The following is an 18993-nucleotide window of genomic DNA, read 5'->3' as shown; positions in this document are numbered from 1 at the left end:
ATTTCAGAGAGGAAGGGAGAGGGAGAGACAGAAACATCATTGATTGGCTGCCTCCTGCACGCCCCCCACTGGGGATCGAGCCTGAAACCCAGGCATGTGCCCTTGACCAGAATCGAACCCAGAACCCCCCAGTCCACAGGCCAATGCTCTATCCACTGAGCCAAACCAACCAGGGCTGTGTAGAAACTTTGACTCTTGGGGGGTTAAAGAACCTTTTGAAACATTAGTTCACTTTCGTTAGTGCTTACAATGACTTGCACTTTTCTGTTTTACCTACTATGATACATGGGGGAGCTTTATGAGAGCATATACCACAACCATGTTGAGGAGAGTAACACTAAATAATAGCATAAAAGTATTCACACACAATGAATTAATTATACAACAGACACCCCATAAATTAATCCTCTCCCTGATATGTGTAAGGATTAATGTCAAAATGGGTGTATTTTAAAGTATAGTGCTTATAGACAGCACTGGAGGTTATATGCAAAAACCTAACATTTTAAAAAATATTAATATGAATAAGATAAAATATATAGCTCTACTCTTGACACTGCCTTTACAGTTAAAGAATTTTTTGAGGACCAGGATTTATAATACCCAGTTTCACATGCCAGTTGCCATTTTCTCAAGCTTAGCATTCCATTTATTTCTATTTTGCTATGAAGCCTTATTTTTCTGTGTGTCACACATTTTGATCCCTATCTTTCATACTAGATTTTGATGCCAAAGATCCAACACAAGCTACTTAGCTAGATAATCATTAAATGTTACCAGAGACCAAATGACTAAAGAAAAATCTGGTAAACACCTTCTTTCCATTTTGGAAACCTCAAAGGAAACACTCCTACCCACTCCCCTGCTTTCAGAGTTCAGTCTAATAGAGGAGAAAGAACAAAATGAGTCTGAAGAACTGCACTCGAGAATCGCTAGTGGTAGGCCTATTATGGCATAAAGTCTGGGTCTGGTGTGTTATAATCTCATTACGCCTCTAAACTCTGCCTACAGGTGTCTGCAGTCGGTTATGTTCTTTTGAGACCTCGCCATCAGGGAGCACCTGGTGTCACTAAGTGTCTGCTGGTGCTGGAGTTTGCTGTCTGCCTTCTTGCCATGTCTAACGAAGTAGAAACCAGTACATCTAATGGTCAGCCTGACCAACAGGCCGCACCAAAAGCACCGTCGAAGAAGGAGAAGAAGAAAGGTATGGAGAAATCCTCTTGAGGCCAATAAGGGGAGCTCGCGGTGGTTACCTCTGAAGAAATGAGAAGTTCAGGGTAAAGTAAGAGCTGGCCCTGGCCTGGCTTCAGCCTGAGCCTGGTCTCCAGGCCTGAGCAGGAGAGCTGGAGTTTGGTTCACTCCATATACAAGACGTGTCTCTGAATCCTGTGATTGCCTGGGTCTTGCCAGGCAGCTCTCATGCCTTCTTGTTCAGTTGATAAATCAACTATCAGTTATTACATGGTTATCTTTCAGTAACCTGTTTACCATGTTGCTGTTTTTACAAACGAAAGATCTTTGTTTTATAGAGCCTTGTTCTTCACCTGAAGTACCACTACAAAGTGCCAGAGTCTTAATCATTCATAGCTTGAAAATATTTCGTGACTGGCTTGCTTTTCACTTCTACACTTTAGCAATGGAAATGAGACCACACAGGCCTTTTAAGAGAAGCAAAAGAAGTTATAAAGATGGGATAATTATCTTAAGTGATTTTCAAAGAAATTTACTCATAATTCCCTTTTGCCTTTTTGACAGTTCAAAATGCTGGTAAATTGTGTGGTGCCTTATTTTTTTTTTTTATTAAAAAACAAGCATTATTCTCCTTATATTCTTTTTTAAAAGTATTTTTAAATTATAATGAATATCCCCAGGTCCCACCTCACATAGTTCCATAAGTTTCCCATAATTCAGTCCATTTTGCACCTTTAAGAGTTTATTTTCTCTCCATCCCAACATCTTATATAGTATTAAAGAGCATGGTTTTACTCAAAGGAAGTGAGAATAAGGGTAGAATATTGCACACTTAGTCAATCATAGTATAAGCAAGATTTATACTACTCTGATTTGTAGATTCCAGAACATATTTGATGATACATGGGGCTGATATTTAAATACATTTATAAACTTTATCCTATATTTCTTTCTTTTCTCAGGCTCGGAAAAGACGGATGAGTATCTTTTGGCCAGATTCAAAGGTGATGGTGTAAAATACAAGGCCAAGCTAATTGGCATTGATGATGTGCCAGATGCGAGAGGAGATAAAATGAGCCAAGATTCTATGATGAAACTAAAGGTAAAAGGCAGAAAGCATGCTTTGTCTCTGTCTTCGGCAAATGGCCAGCAGAAGGAATTAGATGAGAAGTTTGTATTTACCTGTATCTCAATTATTCAAGAGGAAAACTTTCCAATCACATAATCGATCCAGTGGCACCCCATTTGATGAGTAGCCATGAGATTGTTTGCATATTCGGAGTGTTGTTCTAGTGTAGCAGGACTCGACATGCCTTTTGCTTTGTTTCAACCATGGAAGTCTTCAGGTAAAAGTCAGGACTGTACCTGGAAACTTGTGTTCCTTAGTGTTAGCCCTTGGATTTTCTGAATTTTTGAATTCCAGCACTGTCACTATGTGAAACTAATTAGATAATACTTGTTAAGTAAGACAAGGCCTAGAAGTAACACCTTTGAAAAACTTCTAGTACATTCTCTTGTCTTTACCAGTGACTGTTCTGAGGTCAAAAGAATTAAAATGACCTGTCCAAGTTCACGGAACTAACTAGTGATGTCCTGGCTCAACGCCTTCTATTCCTTCTTGCTCTCTCTTATGCAGGGTGCTTAGGCCTTTCACAGATGGTAAATTAAGCTGAAAACAAAGCTGCCTTTAAAGTTTCAGTATCAGAAGCATCATAGGGTAGTTTTAACTAAGTTTTCTTGTTTTCCCAACCTCATCAGGGCATGGCGGCGGCTGGTCGGTCTCAGGGACAACACAAACAAAGGATCTGGGTCAACATTTCCCTTTCTGGGATCAAAATAATTGATGAGAAAACTGGGGTAAGAATCCGCTTTCACTGACACTTTTCTGACCACCTGAATTTGACAAAAAATTTGCAACTAAGTTTTAGCTCCCCTTTTTCCTTTTCAAAATTCTGTAGGAAAAAAAATAGTATATATATCACTTCTTCAGATGTAAAGGCGGAAAACAGGGTAGCAGTGAGGAGTTAAGTCATTTTATCTTGAAATTTATTTCCTCTAATAGATGTGTCAAGTCTATAAACAGGGGTATGCTGTAATGTCACAGGTATTCTTTTCGATCCCAAGTACAAGAACTAGATTAATCCTAACCTTTGGTTTGTGATGCTATTGTAGGTCTATGTATGGGTCTCATTTTAATATATAGGGGTAGAGAAAAGTAAGTTCTCAGTTGTATTGTATTAATAATAAATAACTAATAAATAATAATACAAGAATAGCCTGGCCAGTGTGGCTCAGTGGTTGATTCAGCCTCTGCATATATCTGATGCTTAGCTGTGCTAGCCTACAGATAGATGCTATTTTTCCCAGTAAATCATGTTTTTGTCCTTTTTCAGGTGATAGAGCACGAACATCCAGTAAATAAGATCTCTTTCATCGCCCGTGATGTGACAGACAACCGGGCATTTGGTTATGTGTGTGGAGCAGAAGGCCAGCATCAGTTTTTTGCCATAAAAACAGGGCAGCAGGTAAGTGCTAAGCCCTGAGGTATACCTGGAGGGGACTTGTCCTCAGTGGAACGTAGGAGTGTCTATCACTCAACTGGCGAGCTTTCTAGAAACAACTGGAGATAGAGGGAGGAATAAACAATGATTCAAAGGATAACTATGTTTATTGGTCTAAGGCAGCGGTTCTCAACCTGTGGGTCGTGACCCCTTTGGGAGTCGAAGGACCCTTTCACAGGGGTTGCCTAAGACCATTGGAAAACACATATATAATTACATATAGTTTTTGTGATTAACCACTATGCTTTAATTATGTTTAATTTGTAACAATGAAAATACATCCTGCATATCAGATATTTACATTATGATTCATAACAATAGCAAAATTACAGTTATGAAGTAGCAACGAAAATAAGTTTATGGCTGGGAGTCACCACAACATGAGGAACTGTATTAAAGGGTCGCAGCATTAGGAAGGTTGAGAACCACTGGTCTAAGAAATCATTTTTGAAATGTCATTGATTCCCATGGAGCATGTGGTACAAGGATTGTTGGAATGAGTATTCTTATAAGGTGAATGTTGATTATAGAATAATAGCAAATTATTCCTGGAAATGCAGAAGGACTTGGAAAATTATCATGGTGTTTCTTGTTTGATCTAAGTACTTATTAACTCTGCTGTCTTTTATGATTCTGGGGGTGGGGATGGGAGTAGGGGTTATTCCCCATAGAACAGGGGAGCGTAGTAAGGAGCTTTAAGAGAAAGGGGGGGAGTACTAATTCAGAACTGATGGGAGACAAAGGGAAGAAAATGGTAAGATTAAAATACTGATAAAGATGTTTTCTCTTGCTTCAGGCTGAGCCATTAGTCATTGATCTTAAAGACCTTTTTCAAGTTATCTATAACGTGAAGAAAAAGGAAGAAGAAAAGAAAAAGGCAAGTGTTACCCAATACAGGTTCTATTAAACTTAAGACAGTATTAGGACCATATGTGAACATTATGTAAACATATGGCCTGTCTGGAGAATTGGCTTCTATGTAGATCTCCAAAGAATGGGAAGGAAAGAAATGTATTGTCTTTTCTTCCCAAATAGCCGGGCAATGGATGGGAGTGATCATCAAGCACTTATTTCTAGTCCCTGACTCTGGTCTTTTCTCCCTACAAGCTTCACATTGATTCTAAAGACTAAAAAGGATTACCAAGTTTAAGTCCAGTCACTCTGTTCAAATCCAGTATTATTGTGAAAAGGGGAGGGGACTGTAGAGCAGAGATAATATGCAAGAGTCTCTTTTGCTTATGCCTGTGAACTGATAGGTATATTTGTTCTTTTATTTAAGCCATTTTAACTATAATTACTAGATCACTGAATTTATGTCTTTCTTTTTAGATGGAAGAAGCCAACAACGCAGTCGAGGTAAAACTGCATCTTCTCTCCTTGTGAATTGTGATGTATGACGTGATTCAGCCCTTGTTTGCTCCCTGCCCAGCATGCTCCCCTTCTGGCTTATTGCTCTGTGTTCATGACCCTTCTGGTCATGGGAGACGTATGGTTGAATGACCAGGACCAAAATCATAACCGCTGAGCAAGCCAACATACTAGGAAATTAAAACTTACCAACTAAGCCCTTAAATATTTGCCATCTTTTCAGAATGGAAGCGAGGCCCTAATGACTCTTGATGACCAAGCTAACAAACTGAAATTGGTATGTATGTGACTTTTTATGGTTCTTGCTTACCGGAATGTGGGTTTTACTTCCTGTAGATGTTTCAAAGACAGAATCTGTATGAAAATCCAATTGCAACAACTATTTCCCTAACATCGATGTTAATATAAAAAGCAATCTTTTTAGTAAAGACATCTAAATCTAATCCAAATACTTTTTTTTTATTAATTTCAGAGAGGAAGGGAGAGGGGGAGAGATAGAAGCATCAATGATGAGAGAGAATCAGTGATTGGCTGCCCTCTGCATGCCCCTCCGCCCCCACTGGGGATCAAGCCTGAAACCCAGGCATGTGCCCTTGACTAGAATCAAACCTGGAACCCTTCAGTATGCAGGCCAACGCTCTATCCACTGAGCCAAACCAGCTGGGGCTCGAATACTTTTTAAAGAGTTTGGACCAGATGGATTTGTTTGGGTACCTGTCTACACTTCCTGACCTAAATCGCCCAATATCAAATCTGTATTAGTTAAATGAAAATTCAATTGTGACGGCTATTTTCCTAAACGTCTGTTTAGGAAACAATTACAACAATATTCAAAATAATCTTTTTGAGTAGACACATCTGAATCTAATCCAAATACTTTTTTAAGGCTGTTGACCGGATGGATTTGTTTGGGGACATGTCTACACCTCCTGACCTAAATAGTCCAACAGTAAGTGTCTGTTTTTAAATTTGCAATGTAATGGAAATGACATCTATGACTCAAATTGGCAATTAACCATAAATCTTGAGCATCTTTATTGAAACTTGGAACATGGCAGCTGATTTTTTTCTGCATAAAGTGTAAATGGCTGCTAGAACAAATTTGCATCTTAAGTCACCATGGGAACCTATCAGGACTAATTCAGATACTTAATATTGCTTGGAGGTTAAATCTGAGCCATAGGTCGGGCAATGTAATCCTTCTTGGTATTACTTAGGATCAGAAGGAGGAGTTGAATAATAATTCTTGGCATAACCCTACTTGAAGGAAGTATGTTTGTTAAATGATTAATTGTAAAACCTCCTGGCTGCTCCATTTATTTTTTATTCTTTCTTGGTGAGTTAGCATAAGCTTGGTGTGAAGCAAGATTTAAAACAGAGGCTCCACTATGTTTAACCAAGACTTGTCCTTGTTTCAAAAAAAAGTTTCTCATTTTTTACAGGATATTAGCGTGTATCACATCTTCGTAATATCAAGACTAGAATGACATTTTCCTTTACAGATAAGAAAATGGTAATTCTGAAAAGAAAAATAATTACCAAAGAAAGAGGTTCAAATTCAGCACCAAAACCCAAGTCTCAGACCTTCCAAAACAGGCCTCCAGTGAAATTACCCATGTAATTTTGAATGGCTTTTTACAACTCTGTTATTTATTTAATAGTTTCTTGAATACCTGCTACTTGCCGGGCACAGCAATGAGATGCACAATGTCAGTGACATCGTTAAAGCCAATTAAAAAGGAGGAGACCAACATTAAAACCAATTAAAAAGCTTATTAGTGGATGTTAATTATAAGGTATTTACCTGGCTTTAGAGGGTCAGGTAATAGTGCTGAGTGAATTTCCAGGCTTGAACATAAAAGACAGAAGGCAACAACCAGACAAAAGAGCATCATTGTCTGTCTAGGGGTTTCTGACATCAGGGAATTTTTAAGCAAACCTGTCTGGCCAAGAAGGTCACTGGAAATAAAACCACAGCAGACCAGAGACTGGGTGAGTCTCACTGGCCCAGAGTATTGCAGAGAATGCCAGGTCCATGAAACTTCACATAAAATGCTGAAGCTCTAGAGGTGAGAAGGAGCAGGGGCTGGGTACCCACTTCAAGCCCCCAAGCCTATGAGATTCACACTGTATAACTGCATTATAGAAGCCTCAAAGCCGCCATAGAGAAGCCTGTTCACGGTTCTGTAGAGCAGTGTGTCCTAACTCACTTGCCTGTAGGACCTGTCATTCTTCACAATGTCTGTTACCGTTCTAAGGAGAAACTTTTTGACGTACAGGATTAGACAGCCCTGGAAGGTCCATCCCAGCTCTGAAATCGATGTCTGAAAAGCATGCTTTCCAAGTATAACTGACAGTCAAACAAGTTTATTGAAAGAGATCAGAACACTCAAGCTCTCAGGCAGTTTCCATGGGGTAGGCAAGGAAGCTCTGACGGCTTCGTCTGCTTCTGTAGCCTTCTGGAAAGTTAGGAAAAAGGAAATAGAAAGCAGCTTGAGTAAGCCTGCGTCTCGTTGATATTAGACTTCATACATTTTATGAATTTTTGGTGTATCAATAACTAATAATACATTAAAGAAATAAATACCATCAAAGTAGATGGTATCTAATAAGTAAGAGAATTCCAACAGCATTCATTATGAGCTGGTCAGACTTTGCCAGCGCATTCTTGCAGATTGACTTTATAGTCATAGATCACAAAATAAACTTATCATTACTTTTGATAAAACCAGCATGTTTTAAAAGATTCAAATCTTACAGTAGTTGTGCTTTGGAAGAGATGAAGAGAGGAGAAATCTCAATTATCTAAACTTTATTAGTTAGGCCCTGTCCCTTCTCCAACATTTATACAGAATAGTTTTACGCGTTACAAATAAAGCTCATGTTGCAAACTAAGTAGCGTACCTCAGAATGTAATTTTTATTGGAAAACCACTTGAACAATATTCATCCATACTGATCTAAAAAAAGAAAAAGAAAAAAAAGACATGCTCTAATGAAAATGTTGATCATTCAGAGTTATTATGAGAAGAACATAAGGTATGGTCCTCCTTCAAGGAGGTTAAAATTGGTGCAGGGCTGGGCCAGGGCACAGTGCTGTGGAAGTAAGATGCGGAAAGGGCACAGGTGAAGCTGAAATGGAGGATCCATGGGAAGAGGCTTTATAAATTATCTGAACTTGAACGGGGTCTCTTAAATGTGTAGGAAAATAGAGTAGTTAGGCTAAATGTAAGCTGGATTCCCCCCCTGCTTGTGGGTCACTTTGAAGGTGTGGCTAACGAAGCTTATTTTAATACAGAAAGCTTCGGGTAGGGAAGTCCAGGATTTGGCAGCGAGGTGTTGAGGCGGCACAGCTGCCTAGAGGAGAGCTAGGCTACAGAGTTCGGTAGTTCAGACTTCGTCTCTGGACAGACACCACTTGGTTGCCTGTTGCCCCTCTTGCTGGAGCTCCCTAAGAGCAGGGACTGCATTTCACGCTCCTATCACTAGTGCTTGTCTCTCGGGTCCTCCAACGATGGCCGTGGGGATGCAGTATTGACACCCAAGGAGAAATGCATGAAGCTCTGACCGAGGAGGTGGGGGAGGAGTCTTGCGTCTCTTAATTACAGTCTATGAACTAGACTCAATCTTTTTTTTAAATTTATCTTTATTGATGAAAGTATTGCCTATGTCCCCTTTATTTCCCATTGACCCCCTCCACCCGGCTCCCTCCCCACCCCCAGGCCTTCACCAAACTATCGTCTATGTCCATGATTATGCATATATGCATATAAAGTCTTGGGCTAATCTCTCCCCAACCACCACCCCAAGCCCACCATCCCTCTGAGCTTCAACAGTCCGCTCCATGCTTCTACGTCTTTGGATCTATTTTCTTCATCAATTTATTTTGTTCATTAGATTCCACATATGAGTGAGATCATGTGATAGACTCTTAATCTGGAATTAGCAACAGACCTGAGCTGAGGAAGCCTTATACATTTCACTTATAGGCCGACTATTCCGAAGTCTAACACTGGGGCTCCTGTTTGGTGTCCTAAGAACTTCTTCTGAAGTATTTGCAAAGGAGAACTCTGCCAGCTGTGAATACCCAACTGTTCTAACCAGAGGTGGCTCCTAATAAATGAATAAATACTGAAATCACAAGCTTTTGTAGTACCTTTTTCTACCTTTTGATTGTTAAAGATCCCTACATTAAGAAATCTTCCATTCTGTTTCTTTGATTAAAAGAAAATTTGAATGACAAGCTCTTTCTTCTGACAAATTCTTCTGGTTATAAAAAGAAAAGCTGGTTTTTAAGCATTGTGGTTTATACCTAACAGTAAAGGAAGCCAAAAGATAGAATACTAATTAGGTCTGATCTGGGGTCTAAACTTTCTAGAAATGTATTCTTTTCCCGTAAAATAAAAGAGGTCTGCCTCCTCAGGCCTCCCTTTTCTTTTTGAGAATTTCATATTCCCTGATGGTTGTTTTTGTCTCAAGGATCATAATGTTTAGTGATCTGTTCAGGGCAATGCTAGAATTCCAACTTCCATTTCAAAGGTGTTTATGGATGATATTCCTCTGTGGTCAGCACAGTGAAGTATTAATGTACCCAAGTCAGTTAGGAGGAAGGGCTGTCAGTGTGACAGCTCAGTCCCAGGGTGGCTCCTAACTAGTGATAAAGACATGGCAGATTGATCCAATTGGCTGCTCTTATGCTAAGTAGGATGTCTTACCTAACAACTGAGAACTCAGATAATTAACATGCCAGAAACTGATAAGGAATAAAATTTGTAGAGTTATGAATTTGGTATGTCTTTCAAATTAACTCTTAAACCCACATGTCCACCTTATACATAAATCAGACTAGATTATATATAAATTAAAGACAAAGATTAGTTGAATTTATCCTCTAGATAGATGAGATTACTGTTATAACACAGGCAACTCTTAAGCTATATTTTTTTAAAATATATTTTTATTTATTCCAGAGAGGAAGGGAGAGGAAGAGATAGATAGAAACATCAATAATGAGAGGGAATTATTGATTGGCTGCCTCACGTATGTTGGACCGAGCCTGCAACCCAGGCATGTGCCCTTGACTGGAATCAAATCTGAGACCCTTTGGTCTGCAGGCCAACAACGCTCTATCCACTGAGCCCAACCAGCTAAGGCTTAAGCTATATTATTTTTTAAAAATGCACAAATACAAGAGGTTAATGTGATATTGTTAGATTATATCCCTATCTTAGGTTATCACTTTCTTAGAAAGGCATGGACAAAAGTGTGTGTCCAGAGGAGAGGCTAAGGGGATCAGGATGAGAGATCTAACTTGGCTAGCACTTTCAAAAAGATTCTGAAATATTTTAAAAAGCATACCTGACATCTCCCTATAATTGGCCCAAGGAAAGACCAATTATAGGGAGATATATTTGACATCAAACTTCATCACATCCAGAACTGCAAAATATGAATGTATTAGTCAGTAAATGCGCTTATTTGGAGAAGTGATGTTACATGACTGGGGTACAGTGATAGGAAAGCAAAGATAACAGGCAGGAAGCTGGGCAGGGCTTCTGAAGTCTAGTCTTACCTTCAAGCTCTATATACTTAATCACTTGGAGTGACTCACAGTGAATTCCTTTAAGACTTTCAAAGACATGAATTGAAACAACCATGATCATGAACTCAGCCAGTCTGTAAGGGTGATCGGTGACATGAATGATATAAACAACAGTAAGATTTCATTTAATTAAGGGGTAAATGAAGTTGAGACATAAATAAACAGGCACAGGTGGGGAAGGGGGAGGGAGGACCTATTCAACTGGAAAATGCACTCACCGAGGGGATGGGAGGAGATCATGGTCAACCTGTTTGTCAAAAACCAAAATCTCACGGGAATTGTGATAACCCTGGTCATTTTATGTAGCTTTTTCATTTGAAGTCACAACATGGACTAACACTTTCTTTCTCTTTTTTTTTCTCTTCCAAATGTGATAGGAAAGCAAAGATATCCTGTTAGTGGATCTAAACTCTGAAATCAACACCAATCAGAATTCTTTAAGAGAAAATTCATTCTTAACAAACGGCATCACCTCCTCCTCTCTTCCTCGACCAAAGCCTCAGGCGTCTTTCTTGCCCGAAAATGCCTTTCCTGCCAATCTCCATTTCTTTCCCACCCCCAATCCTGACCCTTTCCGTGATGATCCTTTTGCACAGCAGGACCAATCGCCACCCTCTTCATTTGATTCTCTCAAATCTCCAGATCAGAAGACAGAGAATTTGAGTGGCTTGTCCACTCCACTGAGTAATGGGCCCCTGAATGGGGACGTTGATTACTTTGGTCAGCAGTTTGACCAGATCTCTAACCGGACTGGCAAGCAGGAAGCTCAGGCAGACCCGTGGCCCCTCTCCAGCCCGCAAACCCAGCCAGCAGTGAGAACTCAGAATGGGGTCTCTGAAAGAGAACAGAACGGCTTCCATGTCAAATCCTCCCCGAACCCTTTTGTGGGAAGCCCTCCCAAAGGACTGCCCGTGCCAAATGGCCTAAAGCAGGACTTGGAAAGCTCTGTCCAGTCCTCCACACATGACTCCATAGCCATTATCCCACCTCCACAGAGTACCAAACCAGGAAGAGGCAGAAGGACTGCCAAGGTGAATTGTCTTCTCCGCATGTCCGTGGGCAGAATGCATGTTCGCTGTCCCAGGGTGGTCTGAGGCCAGCTGTCTTTCCTGCTGCTATTGTAGTTTCCTGTGTGGCTGTACTCTATATAGAAGGTGGGGTGAGCTTGTCATCCCCCAGGAATACCTTCCTCTAATCACCACCCTTTCAAAGCTTCGCGCTCAGCAGCGTTGTCGCAGCCTGCTTTCCCTTTGCATGTCTTGTCTCTTATCATTAACTAAACACAAGTTTTTTTTTTTCCGTTTTTAATGCTGCTATGCTTCTGTACCTCTGGTAAGTTTGATGGTCACGTTCTGGGAGCGGAGGGCAAGGGTTCTTGTGATTCCCCTTATCCATACCTTCCCCACACTACCGCGTGCCCCGCACACCCACCTCAGGTTGTGCTAATGACCAAGGTGGGGGCGTCAAATTCTTGAGTTTGTCTCCTCTATTAAAAGTTGACTGAATAATCCATTGTCTTAAAAGAAACCTGTATTTACTGTTACCACTTCATTCAAAAGCAATTTAAAATGTGGTTTCTGTTAAGTATTATTTTTTAATCTCTTTGGAATATGTAGGCTGGCCTAATGATTAGACTAATGTATCAAGGCCATGCAGACTGATTCAAATCCACTAGAACAATCAAAAACATTTAAGCTACTTATTTATAACTGTCCCTTTCCCAGCTACAAGCTTTTAGCTGGCAAGGAGACCAGGCAGACAGAAATGTGTAAGTAAGTAAATTAGATTTCATTTTGAGAGTCCAAGACCTCGTCTCCTGCCCATTGCAGGGATCCTTGTCCTTTTGCTTTGGTTGGTTGGTTGGTTGGTTGGTTGGTATTTTGTGGTAGTCCATCAGTATAGGAAGTGGTTTTTCTGTGTGGTTCCAGATTTGAGGTACAGAGTAGGAGACAGAATGACACTGCATTTCTCTGTTGCCGAGTAACTCCTTTATGTCCCCCTCTACCCTGTCAGTCTCCAGCAAATGACTTGCTGACATCAGACATCTTTGCTCCTCCGGACTCAGAACCTCCAGGCCAGGCATCACCTACGGGACAGTCTACAACCCCACAGACCAACCCTCTGGATCTCTTCAAGACCAGTGTTTCTCCCCCTGTGGGACCCCTAGCAGGTCTAGGTAAGGGCCCGAGATCGAGTCAGGTTTGACTCTGTTATTTTCACTCCCAGGACTATAGTGCCTAGAAGGAAGGCACTTCATATCCTTCGAGGTTTCAGGGGCATAAAACTGGAGCATCTTAGAGAGCCTTTCTCCCACTCTTCCTTCTGTACAACCTCACCCCCATTTGGTACCCTTGGATGTAAATGAAATTTGGCTTCTTGAATTGGAATGTGAGAAGAAATCCATTTTCAATATTGTACTTATTTGAACCAACTGCTCACTAAAGAAAATTATGAGGGGTTCTGAAACACAGTCCAGCTTCATTGGAGCTAAGATGACAGAGCCTTGTTTATCGTCTCTATTAGAAAAGTAAGAACGTGCATGTCTTCCATGTCAGTTGCCATTTCTAGCTTGAAGCCCTCTTCCCTATTAAACAGCTGCCCCTCTTGAAAAGGACATATACCCTGCAAGAGATACAAGTAAAGTCTGAAGCAAGTGTAAGTCATAGAATGAAAGTCCTAGTTTCTGAGCCCAGCTCCACCCCTGGTATCTGGAGGGTGGGGACAGGCATAGATCCTATCTGCCTCTGCATACTTAAGCCTTAGCAGCTCCTTGCCAATATTCTGGAGAGCTGAGTGTCTTAATAGAGTAAGAAGTAAATGCTGAAAATATGATGTTGAAAAGAGCATAGAGATAAGGGAAGAGGTGGGACTTTTTCAGATAACTAGGATGTGCTGGTGCTGCCATTCATATGTGTCACTAGCTCCTGTGAGCCACTGAGCCACTCTGTGGCAGGACACTGGGGAAGGCCACATGCCTAAGGGCTGGCCCTGCTACCCTTTGTCCACAGCCTCAGTCATACAGTCTTCAGAAACCCTGACAACAGTCCTTGCTGTCTGGCTGGGGATTCTCTGTGTTTCTGCTTCTTGGCACCACAATGAGCTCCAAAGAGACTTTGTCCCAGAGGGAGCAGCGAGGGGCTCCCTTCCTCATTCTGTACAAGTTGATCAGGGATCTCTCTCTGCCTCCTGCAGAGTCAGTCATCAGGACCCTGCTTTGTTTTTTTCTCTGCTGTTTCCCCGCAAAGGAACATACTGTAGTTCTGTCATATTAACTGTTTCATCATATCGGGAGGATGGTAGCAAAAGGAAAGTCGTTACCCAGATGCCAAATGGCTGAAATGCATGTGGGGTGAGAAGCCAGCTTGTCCCAGCACCCTGCTTGCTTTGGTGCCATCAAGAGACCCTCCCCAAGCTCTTCATGTCTTTTGGGAGCTTTCCCCTTTCTCGTTGCTCTTTTCCCCGCACCCCCAAGTGGAGCTGGTTGGTGTTTTTCCTTGCAGAAGGGTAGGGAGCTTGCAGGCAGTGTCTGTGGCCAGATCACATCACAGAGCTTTGTAGTCTGATATCATGCCCCGAAGAATTTTCACAGCCAATATTGAACAAGTCAGCCTGAAAATACAGCTGGACCCTATAACTGTTCATTTATTCAGACGAAGTGAAGCTTTTTGGCTAGGAGCCCCTGTTGAGGCCTTGGGGTATACAACTGCAGAATACTGATGATTCTTCCAAGTTTGGACATGGGACTCAAACTGAGCTCCACAGTATAGCCCCTGTCCACTAGCAGGGATCCTCCGCCAAACCCTGGAAGGTGGTAGGTCTGGCTTCCGCCGGCCCCAGCTGGGGGACTCTCTCCTCTGGAGAATGGGGGGTGGGGAAAAGGGGTTGTAAAAGGCTGAGCCTTCAGTTTTGACTTGCTACCCTGTTTTCATCTAGAATCAGAATGTAATAAAATGAACTTTTTTACTGAAACTTTTTTTTTTTTTACCTCTTGCCTCTACTTTTTCCAGCGGGGCCTTAAATATCTTGGAAACACAACACATGGAATCTTGTAGATAGGAATGAAGGCTGGCATAAGTATATATTGGGAAAGTCTTTATTTCCTGGCAAATTTAATATTTTTCTCTTTTACCACCGCTCCCACTAATACCACCTATGTCTAAAGCCACACACTTTCCTAAGGGTAGGCAAGCCGTTCAACATGAAAGATGATAAAATTCTACCCAATTTGCACATCCATCTGGTGTAAATTATTACTGAGTGACTCTGGGTTTCAGTAATAGAGTTTAAATAAATTTGTTTGAAAATGCTAGAGATAACTTTGTTCAAACTCAGCTCCCTTTTAGAAGCCTACAATCTAAGATAACTTTCCCTTCGATTCATTGTGAAGGGAATATGTATATACTTTTAGTGTAAATGAAGTCTAAAGCTGTATCTGTACAATAAATATTTGCATTAACATTCAATTAAAAAAAAAATAGTCCTGTTTCTTGATGCCAAAGGGGCAGAACAGGAGGATAGGCTGCTGGGGTTGGAGCCAGTATGCCTGAGTTTTCGTCTCTACTGTCGCAAACTGTGACTTTCCCAACTTTAATCATTAATATTCTTGTACCCAGTTCCCTCCACTCAGAAATAAGGGTGTTAACTTAGTAAGATGGCCTTTCACAAAACCCACTGCTCTCCGTGAGCACACCGTATGCTCGTGGCCAGACGGCTGATGTTCATGGTGGTAGAGTTGAGTCAAGGAACACCAACCTCCAATACTAGAAAAGTTCAAGACAGAATACCCTGCTCCATCAGTCCCCGAATACCATCTTCAAAACATTTCTCACTTTGGAAACAGAAACATCCCTAACCCAAGTTCAAGGGCCTTCGTTGGGTTAGAGCACTTTCATGATGAAAGAATGCCCTGCCCCAAAGCTCAGAGCAAGTAGGTTTTGAGAGCCGAGCATCATTCGTGAATAGGGCTGCTAGTGGTGACAGTTTAACTGGGTCATTAACACACTTTGGAAGAAGCAGGAGAGACAATGCCCTCCGTCTCTGAACAAGATGTAGGGAATGAGCTTCTCAGGAAGAGGGGCAAACGTTGGAGAGACTTGGACTTTAGTGGTTTCACTTACTCCTAATCAACATGACAGGGATGCAGGCCGCGGGGCGTTCCCCACAGAGATCAGACCCCCGGGCACAGGCCATTGGTTACCTTGGAAGGTGGTTTTGCTCCACGGGGTCTTCTCCCTCCCCTCCTCTTTTGCATACCATGTTCTAACTTCTGGCCAAGTTTAGTGAGTGACACATGGCAGGAAGCACTTTTATTTGAAACAGCTCTCCCGGGATAACCGGCCTTTCCTCCATGTTCGTATAGAAAAACCTGAAAGTATCTTGGCCCCAACCAAATTTTATCATCCTTTTGTATAGCTGCATCAACCTTGGCAGCATTTAAAAGCAAGGCAACTCTGAGATGGTTTCTTTAGGGCGTAAACATGTTGAGGCCTAAGGCACATGCGTGATAGCCGCTTTCCATCAGACTCAGACAGTAGCCAGCTGCCAAATGGAAAGATGGAATCAGTGACTCAGAGTGCCCCATGGTTTATCTTAATTAGCTACTTCATAATCAGCATGGTTAGTATACATCAGGGGTCCTCAAACTTTTTAAACAGAGGGCCAGTTCACTGTCCCTCAGACCGTTGGAGGGCCGGACTATAGTTTAAAAAAAAACTATGAACAAATTCCTATGCACACTGCACATATCTTATTTTCAAATAAAAAAACAAAATGGGAACAAATAAAACATTTGTATTTGCATGTGGCCCGCGGGCCGTAGTTTGAGGACCCCTGGTATACATAAATGTATTCATAGTGTTGACAGGCTCGGTTCTAGCTGTTTAAAATACACCAGTGTATGTACGAGGAGGGCCCATTTTTTCATGACTCGGTACTTATGGTCTGTGTTACCCTTCCAATGAAGCAAAAAGATGTGGTAGAAAGAAAGGGCATCAAAATGCCACCTGCATTTGGATACCAGCTATACTGTATCGGCTTGTTAATCTCCTGGTGACCTGAGCCTTCATTTCCATGTCAGCCTCAAGGCTGAATGAAGTCATTGGCCATGTAGATGCTTTATAAATGCTTCCTGGAAAGTTGTTTTCTGTAACTCAGAAATCCTCTTTGAGCTTGTCTCCTGATAAGTTCTTTCTCTCACTTCCTTCAGGTGGTGCAGCAATCACACCGCCTCACACAGGACCATGGAGCCCACCATCTCTCGTGTTCAATCAGTCCCCTTCCATGGTCCCAGGAGCCATGATGGGTGCTCAGCCTGCCGGATTCAGTCAACCAATGGTTTTTACCACAAGCCCGACGGTTGCAGGGTGGAACCAGCCTTCATCCTTTGCAGCCTCAACTCCCCCTCCAGCCCCTGTTGTTTGGGGCCCATCAGCATCTGTGTCACCCAATACTTGGTCATCAGCAAGCCCTCTGGGGAATCCTTTTCAGAGCAATATTTTTCCAGTGCCTGCTGTGTCTACCCAGTCCCCTCCTATGCTCTCCTCTCTCCTGGTCACTCCTCCTCAACCACCTCCCAGAACTGGCCCTCCAAAGGACATCTCCACCAATGCCTTCGTTGCTTTGGACCCCCTCGGGGATCAAGAAGTCAAGGAAGTGAAAGAAATGTTTAAGGACTTACAACTGCGGCAGCCTCCGGTCCCCGCGAGGAAGGGAGACCAGCCTTCCTCGGGGACTTCAAGTGCCTTCTCGAGTTATTTCAACAGCAAGGTGGGCATTCCTCAGGAGAATGCAGACCACGATGACTTCGATGCTAACCAACTATTGAAAAAGATCAATGGTAAGGTACCCACTTCTCCGTCTACTATGCCAACAAGTACTAGTATTTCCCCTTCATATGGGCCCACAGAATCCATCAGAAGAAAACTCTCCCACCCACCAATAGCCTAATCGGTGGTTATGGAGACAACTTAACCATTTACCTTATGAAGCTAACTATTCACCTCACTAGAAAAGGTCTGGCCCTGTGCTGCCCTCTTGTGACAAATTTTGAGGGCAGCCAAGAGCTATTGATAGGCAATGGGTGCTGGTAGCTGGAGGGCTGTATAGGAAAGCCTCCACCAAGCTCCATGGCCTCCAGTGGGGAATCTGAAGCTCTTTCACTTCAAGTCAATCAATATGCATGGTGTCCTCTTCTGAGAGGGATGGATTTGCCTGTAATAATTGGGAGCCCTCATATGTGGTGGTGATGTTTGCTCCATTGATGAACATTTCAAAACCATGGAACTTACTTTCTAAGATAAGCCTGACCAGGGCCTGCTGCCTGTATTTGGGGAAAGCTTGTCTACTGATTACTTGGGTTTTTCACCTTCTAGAACCACCAAAGCCAGCTCCCAGACAAGGTGCCCCGCCAGTTACCAACTCTTCTGACAATGCCTTTCAGAACCCTTTCTCTAAAAATGCTTTCAGCTCGTCACAAGCCTCTGTAAGTATCAGCTGCTGCAAGCTGCCAATCATAGTGTTGCCACATAGAGCTACTGCCTCCACGGTTAACCTTGCTTGTAGGTATAACAATCCTGTGATGATCAAGGACGGTTGAATAAGATTTATTATTGAGAACCACCACCATGTAATCAACTCAAATTGGGGGGAAGGTGATTTTTGCAGGGATGCCTATTCTAAACTTGAGAAATGAATATCATATAGAAAAAGTCTTTTGTATCTCATTGAACCTGGCTCATAAAAACATTTGAAGAGAAAATCAAACCAAAGTACTATATTTAAAAAATCTTTCATAGATTTAAGTTCCTGATTTCTCACCCATGATTCTTTAGTTCAAAAAAAGAAAAAATACTTCCCATTCTGGGGAAGCAAACATAATCTATCTGAACCTTGATTTTGATGTAAATAATAAATATACACCACTAGTTACAAGCTGGCAAATATAAATCATTGTAGACCCTTCTGTGACCTATGTGAATTTTAAAGAAATTAGAGAAGTCTAAGTATTTTTTTTTCTTATAACTATAAGTATACTTACTGATTGGTTGGTTGTATCTCCATAGATGACTTCTCCTCAACCCGCATCTTCCGATGTATATAGGGATCCTTTCGGAAGTCCTTTTGCGTAACTTCTGTAAGTAGGGTGGCGTAGGGGGTGAGGATGAAATTTCAATTTTAGAATTGGGAAGAGGTTCAGTCTCTGTCATTTAGAAGTAATAGACATGAAAATCTATACTTAGCCACTTTTATAATGACTAGGCTGGTGTTCATATAT

At 41.8% G+C, this 18993-nt stretch overlaps 1 protein-coding gene and 1 long non-coding RNA gene across 9 annotated transcripts in view; one reads left to right on the top strand and one right to left on the bottom strand.

Annotated features, from left to right (window-relative positions):
• Positions 1 to 18993, top strand: part of DAB2 (DAB adaptor protein 2) — a 48262-nt gene that overhangs the window by 25557 nt on the left and 3712 nt on the right. For 4 of the 8 annotated variants that reach the window (XM_036308426.1, XM_036308422.1, XM_036308427.1 and 1 more), the window contains exons 2-14: positions 1012 to 1204; positions 2154 to 2293; positions 2950 to 3048; positions 3585 to 3716; positions 4549 to 4629; positions 5082 to 5108; positions 5344 to 5397; positions 6007 to 6069; positions 11099 to 11752; positions 12735 to 12897; positions 16927 to 17556; positions 18092 to 18201; positions 18782 to 18852. In XM_036308426.1, coding sequence (XP_036164319.1) covers positions 1114 to 1204; positions 2154 to 2293; positions 2950 to 3048; positions 3585 to 3716; positions 4549 to 4629; positions 5082 to 5108; positions 5344 to 5397; positions 6007 to 6069; positions 11099 to 11752; positions 12735 to 12897; positions 16927 to 17556; positions 18092 to 18201; positions 18782 to 18847 — 2310 coding nt within the window. In that variant the 5' untranslated portion in view covers positions 1012 to 1113 and the 3' untranslated portion in view covers positions 18848 to 18852. The remainder of the gene's footprint in view (positions 1 to 1011; positions 1205 to 2153; positions 2294 to 2949; positions 3049 to 3584; positions 3717 to 4548; positions 4630 to 5081; positions 5109 to 5343; positions 5398 to 6006; positions 6070 to 11098; positions 11753 to 12734; positions 12898 to 16926; positions 17557 to 18091; positions 18202 to 18781; positions 18853 to 18993) is intronic. The other 4 variants (XM_036308430.1, XM_036308423.1, XM_036308425.1 and 1 more) reach the window with 4 other exon arrangements.
• Positions 7480 to 18828, bottom strand: LOC118655879. The gene is made up of 3 exons (XR_004967442.1): positions 18757 to 18828; positions 8025 to 8079; positions 7480 to 7579 (listed from the first exon to the last, which is right to left on the bottom strand). It is a non-coding gene; the product is annotated as an uncharacterized LOC118655879 (long non-coding RNA).

Source organism: Myotis myotis, unplaced genomic scaffold, assembly GCF_014108235.1.
Source record: "Myotis myotis isolate mMyoMyo1 unplaced genomic scaffold, mMyoMyo1.p scaffold_m19_p_5, whole genome shotgun sequence".
In the NCBI taxonomy this organism is placed as follows: domain Eukaryota; kingdom Metazoa; phylum Chordata; class Mammalia; order Chiroptera; family Vespertilionidae; genus Myotis; species Myotis myotis.
This window is presented reverse-complemented; position numbering and strand designations above follow the sequence as displayed.